This window comes from Neomonachus schauinslandi, chromosome 6 (genome assembly GCF_002201575.2).
Source record: "Neomonachus schauinslandi chromosome 6, ASM220157v2, whole genome shotgun sequence".
NCBI classification, from domain to species: domain Eukaryota; kingdom Metazoa; phylum Chordata; class Mammalia; order Carnivora; family Phocidae; genus Neomonachus; species Neomonachus schauinslandi.
In genome coordinates, this window is record NC_058408.1 from 83,852,781 (window position 1) to 83,865,733 (window position 12,953).

A 12,953-nucleotide genomic window follows, 5' to 3' on the forward strand; every position below is an offset into this window, starting at 1 on the left:
CAAACTCAGGAATAAATGAGAACTGCTGACGTCAGCCTGTCCTTGCCACCACACCCCTTCCTCTCCGAGAGCACCTCACCTCAGGGAGCGGCTCCCGCAGGGATGGTTGGATATGCGCTCGGCTCCTCCTCTGGTCCTGGCCTGGCTCGGGAGGCGGGCCTCAAACGGTGCTCCGCCTCTTCCTCCTTTAAACCTCAGCAGAAAGCCCATCCTTTCTGAGGCCCTGAGTCAGAGTTATTTGTGAATTCATCCTATTTCATACCACAGACGAGGGGGCTTAAACAGCACTTACTTCTCATGGTTCTGGAGGCTGGGAAGCCCAAGATCAAGGCGCCAGCAGATTCGGTGTCTGGTGAGGGCCTGCTTCCGGGTTCACCGACCACCCCCCCCCATCTTCCCGCCATGACCTCACAGGGCCGAGGGGAGAGAGCCCTCTGGGGTTTCTTCCATAAGGGCAGTGATTCCATTCCTGAGGGCTCCACCCTCATGACCGCATCCCCTCCCAAAGGCCCCAGCTAACACCATCACACCGGGGGTCAAAGGTCAACATTTGAATTTGGGGGGGACACAAACATTCAGACCATACCATTATCCTTTATTAGATGTCATTTCTTAAAATAGAGGGATGGCATCGGATACCTTCATACATGCCACTGATCATCCCGTTTGACCAAGTAATACAGTAATAATTTAAGGACCCTGCCATAGCGAACGCTCCATGCTCTTCCAGCCAATAGCTGCTTCGGTTTATCGCAGCTAAATGTCAACGCTGAGATCTGGGGGCACATGCGCTGAAAAGGACAGAAAGCATCAACACAGTGGGAGGAGTAGAAAGAGCAAGGGCTTTGGAGCCACAGGGACTTGGTTCAAACTCTCTATCTGCCACTAAAAGCACGTGTTTCTTTACCATTAGAGAGCGAGCACGCAGAAGCTCCCAGGGCCGCGTGCACGGTGGGGGCCGCCCCGAATCTGTCCCGCTCAGCAGACGGCTGCCAGGAGCCTGCGCCGCTGGAGGCCAGTAACGGCGCCATCCGAGGGGCTCCCTTCAGCCAGGGCAGAGCAGCTGCACCAGGCCTGAGGCTGGCTCTGTCTTCAGGGGCACACAGGCGACACTTCCCCCCGGCCTGTCCCCTTTCTCAGGTCACCTGAGGCCGAGAGGGGCTCCTCTTTGGACGAGAGTAGGTTTGATGCAGGGGCCGGGCTCCCAGACCACACCTGCACGCAGCGCTCCTTCGGTCCCAGGGAGCCTGCAGAAGTCACACCAGCCAGCCCGTCGGACATCATGAGCTCGGTCTCCCTGAACAACCCACCTGGGCGGGGACAGGGGCACAGGGGATGCCCCCTTCCTCACATTGGACCAGGCACCCTTCGTATGAGATTAGTTCATCATCTAGGAGGCCCTTCAGATGTGACCCCTCAAAGGCTTAGCAAATCCACACCAAGCTTCAGGAGGTTCCCTTGGGGGAACGACGGACCAAAGGAGCCCGTGCCGGGCTCCCGACCGCCATCCTGGCTCAGAGACGCAAATGCTTCCCGGGCAGTGCGCCCAGCGCCCGGCTCATGGGACACCCTAGTCTAGGCTCCACACGCCTAGACCGGGCCTCGGGGACAGAAGGGGGCACGCCTGGCATGAATGCCAGCTGGGTTTGGAGCTAAGGCTCGTTGCTAAAATATCCTGGAAATTCATAGATCTTCCCCCAAAATGACCGAAAAGCACACAGGGCTCACGTGTTTGCAACCACAGCATTTAGTTTCTTTTTATTAAGCAATAAGCAATCAAATAAACAATGAGATGGCTGGGGAGGACTTAAATGGCTTTTTTCTGAAGTAACCATTTTCAAAAAACCGAGTAACTCATATCCCCGTGAACTGAAGCACCTGGAGAGGGGGTTAATTTTCATAACATGCAAAATTGATTAGGTAGCGAACGCCCTTCTCCCCCTTCCCCGGAACACACGTATTAACTTCGATGGGGGCAAGTTCCATCTAATACTCTTGAAAACCATTTCTCATTTCATAATTTACCGAAATCATACGCACAACTGCAAGAGGAAATAAACAAAAACCTCTCGGCATAAATAAGCCACAGCGGATTGTTCATCTTGTTGCGCCAATCCAGCCTTCAGGCTAATTTGATCTTTTAAACATTTCATGGAGAACAGCTGTCGGGCTTTCTCTGGAAAAGCCCATCAGGTTTCGTAAGCCCGAAGGCATAAATCCTTGACAGGCGGGGCACTGATCAGGCTCCGCGTGAAGCAGCACATTTCTTCAAGCGCACACCGCAGGGGCTCGAACGGTCTTCACTTCCAGCCGCTCTGCACACACGTCACAATATCTGGCAAAAGGTGGTTTCTGTTTTCCTTGGTGACCTGTGGGGAGAAGCAAGAGAGCAGGCTTCAGAGTCCTTTCCTTTTCCTCAATCCTCTGCTAGGCAGTATTCTCCGGGAAGAGCCCCGAAGGCCCAGAGAGGGGGAGGCGGGTTTCAGGACTGAGGGAGGAAGCCCAGCTTGCGGGTACTCTGCAGGCAGGCCAGGTCCAGTGGGATCCCAGCCCCAGCTTCTGCAAAGGGACAGCTTGGACTGTGGAAGCTTTACCCGGTGATCCGTTTTTATTTTTCTTTACGAGTACAAGGGAAGCGTTCAGACGCCACCCGGGGCTTTGGATGGTGGGCGGTCCCCCAAGTAAGGGCAGGGCCTTCCTGCTGGGCCTCCCCAACATTCACCCCTTCAACATTGATGGAGTGTCAACCAGAAACTGAGCAAGGTGCCGGGGACAGAGGGAGGACTCCATAAGGAGCCTGCAGAGCAGAACAGAGGGACAAGGCCAGTGAGAACACCGATGGTCAAGGGTCCGGGAGAGAAAGTCTGCGGAGGCGCAAAGGAGCCGGGGCAGGGCGGGGCGGGGTGAAGAAAGGCTTCCACGCCGGTTATGCCTGAGAAGGACCCAAGCAAAGAATCCTGCAAAGACGAAGTGAGTGCATCTACAAAGCCAGTGGTCAGTGCCGGTGGACCCTGAGAGAACAGATGGGCCTGTCTGCCCACCCGTGTGCCGGGCGAACGTCTGATGAGGAGATGCATAGTGGGCTTCGCCCCCCCCGGCTCCCCCACATCCACCTGCCCTACCTCCAAGAGCGCTCTGACCTCCCTCTGGGAGACGAGAGTCTAGGAAACTAGCTCTGGGTCCGGGACTGCAGGCTGGGCCCTGAAGATCCAGAGCACCTGAATCCTGAAAGGAGTGAGCTGAGCAGCCAACGGCTGGGCCCCCCTCCCATCTGTCCAAGCATGTGGTGCACCTGTCCTCGCCGTCGCTCCCCAGTAGCTCTGGTCCCACCGACACGAGGACCATCAGCTTCACCTCCAGCTTGATGAGAAACCGCCGCACAGCCCGGCAAGGCTCTTTGTTGCTGTGCGTGCTCAACTTAGCCCAAGTCCCTTTCTGCTGTTTGCTTTCAAGGAAGTGCGCTGATGGGAAGGGAGGAGAGCGGGAGGCAGGCGGGCGATAGCAACGGGGGTCTCATGCCTTTAGCAGCAGAGTGCAGGCGGGCCACTCGGGCCACTCGTTCCCTTTCCTGCCCCCTGACCTCACCAGGAATGACACCAGGCTCCGCCCTCAGGGTCTGTGAGTTTACTCTGTGCCTCGAAGGGAGGATTCCCAGATGAGAGGCGTCTGGGGCCACTTCCTCCGGAACGGTCACATTTATGAAGGAGGAGCTGGTGGAGGAGCCGGATTTCACAGGCGCGGGGCTGCAGAGCTCATTGAAAGGAGCCCCGAGGAGCGCTTACATGCTGGCACCGTCCCGTGTCCCCAGGAAACGCCCTGTCCTCTCCATCGGCACCGTTGACGATCATGGGGCAGCCCTGCTCTCAAGACCCAGCCCACGAGTGAGACACGCCTCCTCTCTCCCACCCGCTGGGAGCGAGCCCCCCACCCGCCGCTGGGAGCTAAGGGTGCCCAGGGCAGCGGCAGGGCATCCCACACGCTGAGGCGCTCGCCAAGCCTTGCTTCCACAGGAAAAATAACACCTGGAAAAGATACATCTTGGGAATGTTTTCATGTTAAAAATTAATGAAAGCGGGGCGCCTGGGTGGCTCAGTCGTTAAGCGACTGCCTTCGGCTCAGGTCATGGTCCCAGGGTCCTGGGATCGAGCCCCGCATCGGGCTCCCTGCTCGGCAGGAAGCCTGCTTCTCCCTCTCCCACTCCCCCTGCTTGTGTTCCCTCTCTCGCTGTGTCTCTCTGTGTCAAATAAATAAAATCTTTAAAAAAAAATTAATGAATGCGAAACTACATTAATATTGGCTACCCCCCCTTTGATTTCCCTAAGATGATTTCTGAGAATTACACAGTAAGAGGTCTATGTGAAACTGTCGACGGTGTTCATCATGACGCTTCCTGTAAACCGAAGCCAAGCTCAAATGCGAGAGCGAGGAGAGCATCACCTGTCCTCCTCGGGGGCCTTTCCCGGCATACACAAGCCCCGTCTTGTAGTCAACCACCAGGATTTGATTTTGCAAAAAGTCCTTCCCGAGAGGCTGGCCAGGTGAGGGCTCCGGATGCAGAAGCAAACAAGGCGAGGAGGACTGAACAAGGTAAGGAGGACTGCAGGAAGGAAGCTGGTCCACCCTCCGCTCTGCACTGCGGCCTCCAGAGAAAGACGGGAAGCCCAGTGAAAGCTGAGCCCCTGCCTGGCCCTTGGTGACTTGGTGACACTTAGACCCTGACTTCCATGGGGATCGGGGCATCTCATTCACCCTGTGTCTGGTACATGGGCGGTGCTCAGTAAATGTTTATTGAATTCTAAGCTGAGGAGGGTCTTTGAAATATAGCTGAGTGGTAAAAGATTATGAAGACGCTGACCATCTCAAGCATCCAACTTGCTCTGTGCTGCCTGCAGGGGCCACGGGAGGGCCTGAGAGGTCCCAGTCAACAACCCGGGCACCAGGACATCAGGGAAGCTGTGACTATCTGGACACAGGAACAGGCAGGAAAAAATGCCCCATACTACATGCAAGAAAGCAAAACGAAACCACATATTTTCCTTGAAACTGTGAGAAGGACCCTGACAAGTTCCTAATAGGCACTGGATTACGGAAAGAAATTGGACAATGCTCGTTATAAGTTAACACGTATCAAAAGTTATTACTAACCTGTTTCATGTTGTGTCTTTATTTTATTGAACCTAAAAATAGGATTATTCCTGAATCCAATCCCTCTAGCTCTATTTTTTCCGGGAAGGTTAAAGTTTCCAAACCAAGAATTACTTTCGTATTGTATCAAGTAAGACTTTGCCTGACCCAAGTTTACAAAGATTTACTCCTGTATTTTCTTCTAAGAGCTGTAGAGTTTAGTGGAGTCTGCTTCTCTCCCTCTGCCCCTCCCTGCACACACACGCTGTCTCTCTCAAATAGATTTAAAAAAAAAAAAAAGGAGCTGTAGAGTTTAGCTCTTAAATTTAGGCCTAGGATCTACTTTGAGTTAATTCTGGTATACGAACGATGTAAGGGTCCAGCTTCCCTCTTTTGCATGTCGATACCCAGTTTCCCAGCACCATTTATTTAAAAACGATTCTTTCCTCATTAAGTTGTCCTGGCACACTTGTCGAAAATCAACTGATCTTAGATGTAAGGGTTTATTTCGGGACTTTCAGTTCTTTTCCACTGATCTGTGTCTAGCCTTCGGCCAGTACTATGCAGTCTCGACCACTGTAGCTTTGTAGTGAGTTCTGAAGTCGGGAAGTAGGTAGGAGTCTTCCAACACTGTTCTTTCCCAAGATTGTTTCAGTTGGGTCCTTTGCATCTCCACATGAATTTTAGGATCAGCTTGCTTGTCAGTTTCTAGAAACATCCTGCCTACTGGCTTTCGAACCAGCGCTTAACAGACCTTCTCTCATTCCTGTATCTACAGGAGTCCAGGGACCCAGAGGACAGCATCGAATTCCTGGTGAGATAAAAATGCTTTATGCCATGCTTGATGAAAAAACCCATGGCAGGAATGAGTAAGCAGAGGTCTAAGAATTCCCAAACTGGAAGGAAATCGGGACCTAGCTCCTGTTACTCTTGTGATCTTGCAATGCACAAAAATTAAAAGCATAAAAACTGCTTTATGGAAAAAAAAACAAGTATAAAGGACTCTGAATTCAGGACAGTGGAGTAGATTTTAGTTGTAGTAACATTACATAAAGTAGAAAAACCAAATAATTTCTAGGAATCTGAGATTTTTTTTCACAAAATCATCTGAATCATCCCTATCACCGAAGGAAACCATACAGCAGGACTGTGCTAGGCTTCAGAGGCAGACAGTTGGAAGTTTGAAACCTAGCCGTGCCACCTCCTGGCCGACGACCCTGGGTACGCTATGCAGCCTCTCACTGATAAAATGAAGATGACATGATATAGCTCAGCAGGTACTGTGACGTCTACATGCCCTGGTGATCAACAGGACTGAGCACAGCACCTCAGTCCAGGTGCTCAGTGCCTGATGGCCACACTGGCATTGAAGTCAACACTCCAGTCTCCAGCTGTCTCTTCTGTGCCCTCAGCAGATAACATTCACCAGCATTCCCATCAAGCAGGTATTTCAAAGGAAATCAAATAAAATATGCTTTCTAAATGCCACTATGACCACGAAACTCATATGTACGTGTGTTCACATGTGCACGCGCCCATGCATGAGGTGGGAAGTGACCAGCAGGGATATTTTCTTCATGTTGCTACAGAACCAGGGAAACAGTGCACACAGCTCTTTCTAGTAATCCTGATCCATGAAGGTCTTTATCTCTTGCCTCTACAGCATTAAACATATTACGCTCCAAACAAGCAAATGTGAAATAAATTGAATACATTTTTCAGCAGCCACACGTAGTGACCAATAAATTCTATAAGACATGACAAAAAAAATTAATCAAACTTTCGAAAGAGAAAAATTTTCAGGAATGTGACTGTCAATACTCATACCCGCACCATGATAGAAGTTTCTAAATTACCAAGACCATCCTCCAATGACATGAATGTTAGATCTTTATTATAGTACCGCAAGTCCCTGAGCTCTGTCCACCCCGCCCCCCAAAGTCTGCTCTTTGTTGGGCAATTTCTATTGTTCTACCTTCAAGTTTACCGATTCTTTCCTTTGTTGTCTTCATTCTCCTGGGGACTCTTTCCAGAGACTTTCTCATTCAGTTATTATATGTTACAGTTCTAAAATTTTTGTTTGATTCTTCTTTGTATCTTCCATATCTTTGCTAAAATGGACACTATTTTTCATTTGTTTCGAGCGTGTTTGCAATTGATCACTGAAACATTTTCATCACAGCTGTTTTAAAGTCTCTGCCCTATAATTCCAACATATCCGTCATCTTGCTGTTGGCACGTTTTGATGTTTGTTTCAATTAAGTTGCTTCTCCTGGTTCCTGGTAGGACAAGAGATTTTCAGTTGTGTCTGTTGTGTTGTCCCCTGGCTGAGCCTCCGAGCCGGTGTGCTGCCTTCTTTCCACCCTTCAGGTCTCCTTATGTTTGTTTTATATGTAATGTCCAAGGTTTTCAGCTATACCTAATAGGAGGAATAGGGAGAAGTGTATCTATTCCATCTTATCTAGAACAGGAAGTGTTCTGAGGTTTTTTTCCTAAAAAGCAATGCTCTGTTTACGTGATGCTATTAAGAGTAAGTCTAGGTAACAGGAGTAATTCAGTGGAATCCTTTTTCCCCCATGAGTTCAGTCCCACCTCCCTGTCCTAACATGCTCAGTTGCCACAAGGGGAGGCGGCCTTCCCCACTTTACATAAATTATTTCCTCACCTGGAATGTTCTTCTTCTTTTCTCCACTTCCTCCTTCAAAACCCACCCAAGAACCACGTCCTTCGGGCCATCTCTCCCTACAGAATTCTCTCCCTTCTCTGCCTCCAGATTTTGACTGTCACATCACCTACTTTTCTCCAGAGGAGGGAACATGCTTCACGTGTGCCTCTGGACTAAGTGCTGGATGCACAGGATGCTCTCAAACAGGGGTTCAGAGAACTTCACTGCATCTGAGAAAGGGAAAGGACCAGGAAATATCTAAACCAACCCCTAAATTTGCAGATAAGGAAAATGAGATTCTTCATGTGTAAAACGGGAACAGAAAGCTCACACAAGCCCTAAAGGAACACAGGAAAGACAAGAATAACGGGGTACGTGAGCCCCTATCTCTTACATAATTAACCCAAAGCTAATCAATTTATTTACACATCATTAGGAGCAATGATTACCTTGCCCGGAGAATAATTTCCAGTCTCAGTGAGGAGAAAATGTGGTATTATCTTAAGATACACCGTTTTCTCCTAGACACACCAGCCGCGCCCTCTCAATCCCATCTAGGACTTGGAGACGACACTGGGTTGCAGGGACGGCCGGTGTCCGGAGTTTAAAGTGGCCGGCCTGAAGACCAGTGGTCTTTCACCCTCTCTCACTATTCACTGCCCCTACTTCCACAGAAACTCTAGAATCCCAACCCAAAACTCTAATCTGGAGGCCCCGTACAGTAAGAGACCGAGGGAGCACCATGAAACTCTGCAGACCGGGTCCCCACGGACTTGGAAGACGTCACTGAGCATGTGACCTTGCAGGGCTCTCAGCGCACCCGGCAGCTCCGCGGAGAGACCTCCTTGCCCCCACCCGCCTCCAGCCCAGTGACCACATGGCCCTTGTAAGTACGTGCTGTGGCCGAGCTCCTACTAGACGGTGCGCTCCGGAGGGCGCGGACCTGTCCGGTCTTGTTCAGCATCACGACTTAGCACAAGGCGCTGCTCAGTGACTACTGACTAAATGAAGGAAGGCAGGCACGAAGTTGTCCAAGTCCGGCTGCTCCAACCCTAACAGCGGTTTACTGCCGCCGGAGTACCCCTGGATACTGCGGTGACGACACGGGGACATCCCACGGGGCCCACGAGCCGGCATGTGCGCGCGGTATGCTCCCGGTGGGGGCGGACCAGCCGGACCCGGTCACGAGGCCTCGCAGAGCCTGTGAGCGGTTACCCTGGGGGTGGGGGTGGGGGTGGGCGAGGGGACAGGCAGAGCTCAGCCGGGAACAGGGCTCCCTCACTGACACACGCAGAGGCGGCGCAGGGCGAGACAGTTAGCTGAGAAGGACCCAGAGAGACGAGGGGGAAGGAAAACCACGTATGTGGGCGAAGTGCCCGTGGCGCCATCAGGGGCCCCTGCGCTCACTCGGCCACGGCCACTGGCTGGTAGGACAGAGCCGGGCCTCGCGCACCCGTGCTCTACCGCACAAGGCCCCCGACGAGCACGTGACAACCACCTGCGAGCTCGCGAAAGCACGCCGCTGGGCCCAGGCCCCGGGTCTGACTCGTGGGGTCTGGGCACGCCTACAGCTCTGCGCCGCTCACGGACTCCCGCATGATGCCCCCACGGCTGTTCCGTGGACGTCACTTTGCCTGACACGCTCCGCAGCTGTGCTGTCCGCGAGGGCAGAGTGACCGGCGACAGGAAGTTTTTCTGGTATTTGAACAGAAGTAGTCACAGGTGGCTGATAGCTAGGGCACTGACCAGTGCAGGCGGGACATCTCCACCCTCGGCCACCGTTCTATTGGCCCGGGCTCCGGCCTAGCAGCTGAAAGCCATGGCCGCAGGGAAGTGTGTTTTTTCACCAAGCACAGGCAAAACTTAGTTCTATAAACGCCTAGAAAATCAGACTCACCTGGATCTAGCCTCCAAGGGGGAAAAACGGTAATTCAAAGCAAAGGTACGCTTCAAAGCCACCCCGCTGTTTGAGGTCACCTGCTCCTTTTTTATAGGCACAGGGGACCAGCTGTACTCACACTGAACACCTGAATGTCCTTTCTGTTTCTGATTTCCTCCACGAGGGCCAGTGGTTTTCCCTTAGGTATCGGGATCGTGCCCAGGACTACAGTCCCTGGGGTGCACAGCATCTGACGAACAGCCTGGATGAAAGGCTGACTGAAGAGCTCCATCTTCCCAATCTCATCGATGACACACACTCTCTGCCCTGGGCCACTGCTGGAACCTGCCTGAAGATCACGAAGACACCCAAGTCACGTTAAGCGAAGGGCCCCAGGGTCCCACTCCCCGGTCACTCACCAACGAAGTCAACAAAGCTTTGGAAGGCGGGAGACTCAGTCTACATGGGACGATTCACTGGCAAACAGATCTGGAAGAGCTCCCTTGGAAACTGCAGCAACCAGAAAATTCAGTTCCCCAAGTGACCCAGGTTCCTGGCAATTTTCACTCTTCTAGAATGGTTCCAGTAATAACCAAGCTTTGTGTTTATATACACCCAGAAAATAAGCAGCACCCACATGCCTCAGGTTTAAAAGAAATGAGACAGCAAGCCTGGGAGCCCTTATTAGTAATACTGGCCTCTTTTTTGTGTGATTGTGAGTTATAGGAGCCTCCCTGTCTGGGAGGAGGTAACCGCTGCAGGCAAATGCCTGAGTGTTTCATAATCTGCACTATGAGGGCTGGTGGAGAGAAGTGAACAGTAAAAGAAAAGGAGTCTTGGTTAAAAGAAAAACAAGTGAGCAGGGCTGTGCCATTTCAACTGCAGATTCCCTCCCTAACGACTTCATCCCTTTCCTTCCTTCTGAGCCTCTCTTGGAACAGGTGTGGCAGCCAGCCTCCACGGGCCCCAGTGCCTCCCAGCTCCCAGGGCTCCCACCCTTGCTCAGACCCCTCCTACACAGTTCCAGGGTTGGTCTCTGCCATCAGCAGAATGCGGCAGAAGGGCTGGTATGTTCCTTCTGAGATGAGGTAGAAAAGACTGCTGTGTCTAGCTTGGTCTCAATCTCTCTCTCAGATGGCTTGCTCCGGGGAAGGCGACTGCCACGTTGTGAGCACGCACAGGCAGCTGATGGCCAAGTCCATGTGGTAGGGAACCGAGGCCTCCCTACAACCTTGACAGTGAGCTGGCAGGCGGAGATCGGATGACTGCAACCTCATGACCGACACTGAGTCCAAACCACCCGGCGAAGCCACTGTTAAGATTCCTAACCCAGGAAAACTGTGTGAGATGAAGCCCGTGGTTTTAAACTCCTCAATTCTGGGGTCATTGGTTACACAGCAACCGATCACTAATATCCATGCCCTCTCTGGAAAGCCTTCCCAGAGAAAGCTGATAGGACTCTGAGTAGTCTTGCCACAGCGGGAACACAACAGAACACGGAACTCTTCAGTGAATGCCGAGTGACAAACACATTTTACGTATCTTTGTATAAATGAGGACTTTGAAAACTCTAAAGCTGATTTACAAAGTACTTTTTACTACAGTTCTTAGTCTCCTTAAATAGTCACATCAGTACATTCTCAGAATGTATGGCTGAGTTCAGCTGCATTGGTCTTGAACTGTGAATCCCGAAGCCAGAGTGACTGTGATTGGCGGGGTGCAGGTGGTAGCTGGGGAGGGACGGGGCTGGGGGGCGGGTCCCGAAGCCTGTAAGGTACACAGAGGGCTGTGGGTTCCATCCGATCTATCTGACAGCCGAGAGATGCTAAGCTGGGAGGATCACAGCTTGTGCCCGAAAGGCTGCTGTGTGCGGTCAGGGACAAGTTGGGCATCTTTTGGAACAGACAAGGTGAGATTGTGGGGTCTAGTCTGAGGCAGTTCTTGGGGGGAAACATTGAAGCAGTGGTTGTCAAACTTTTATGTAAGTGGTACTCTTATTATCGGCCGACTTAATATCACATACATATTTTCCCACCTACTTCACTAGCGGAAAGACCAGGAAGGGGTCCACTGCCGTCATCCAAGAGATCGTCTATATATTTACTCAGTCCTCTGTGTCTAATGCACTTCATTTTTAACTTTCAATTGCATTTATGTGTGTGTGTACACATGCGCACACGTGCGCACACACACACGCACACACCCCGTTTCCCCCTCAGGGGCAGGACAAGGTCATAGTCATCCTTTTCTTTCCCATGGAACTGAGTGATGCAAGATTGAGCTGAGGCAGCTAATGCCCTCTGCTGATGGGATGAAGGAGGAAAGGCGAGCATCTGTGGAATCAGTTGCTGTCATTTCCGAATTTTTTCTTCAAAAATTAATGCCAAATCTGGGAGAATTTTAAAAAACTATCAGGTACCAGATCATCAGCATAAAAACAGATGATCCCACAAGAGCAAGGCATTCCAATGACCTCTTATTAAGGAGTATTTGGAGCATTCTGCTGCCTCCAGAAACTGGGAATAATTGTGGATGTCATCCTCCCTGAGAGGGAAACACCCAGAAGCCAAACAAAACTCTACCTGGCACATCAAAACGATAGTTTGAAAGCAGTTAATTCAGACAAAGAGAAACCATATGAAGAATGTGTGTATGCTGTGTATATGTATTTATTTGGGTGTACGTATGTGGGTAGTTAGGTGCCCATACATGTGGGCATGTATGTAAATACACACAAGTAGATATCAACATAAAGCACGAGGCTCCAACACCACCGTTCCTCGGATTCTCTACAACATTCACCAGTGAGAGCTCCCCAACATTAAACTTCTGCACAGAGATATCTGGACACACATGCATACATTATGTTCTACAAACCGGAAATGCTCGCTTTAAAACGTTAGTTTATTTAAAATCCTCTTGTACAAAAGCAGAGACTTTTATCATCCAGAAACTGTAGGAATCTCAAAAATAAGTCTGGTATTTTTGATGAAAGATCTGTTACTGATGCTCAAGTGAGAAGCAGATATCAGATGCTAAGCCACTGAGAAGCCTGTAAAGACTGGTTTTTCTAAATAACTCATGACCATACATTCAAGAGTATAATAAAAGAACCACTATTGGGGCGCCTGGGTGGCTCACTTGGTTGAGCGTCCAACTCTTGATTTCGGCTCAGGCCATGATCTCAAGGTCGTGAGATCGAGCCCTGAAGTTGGACTCTGCGTGCAGCAGGGCGTCTGCTTGCAGCAGGGCATCTGCTTGCAATTCTCTCTCTCTCTCTCTCTG

At 51.0% G+C, this 12,953-nt stretch overlaps 1 protein-coding gene across 2 annotated transcripts in view; it reads right to left on the reverse strand.

The window, feature by feature from the left end:
* Window positions 1–1,725: 1,725 nt before the first annotated feature.
* The window catches only part of NTPCR (nucleoside-triphosphatase, cancer-related), a 30,239-nt gene continuing 19,011 nt past the window's right edge, over window positions 1,726–12,953 (reverse strand). The window contains exons 4-5 of one of the 2 annotated variants that reach the window (XM_021696099.1): window positions 9,808–10,017; window positions 1,726–2,369 (exon numbers count right to left, since the gene is read on the reverse strand). In XM_021696099.1, the coding sequence (XP_021551774.1) occupies window positions 2,301–2,369; window positions 9,808–10,017 (279 nt within the window). In that variant the 3' untranslated portion in view covers window positions 1,726–2,300. Of the gene's footprint in view, window positions 2,370–6,595; window positions 7,544–9,807; window positions 10,018–12,953 lie in introns of those variants that run through there. The other variant, XM_021696100.1, reaches the window with a different exon arrangement.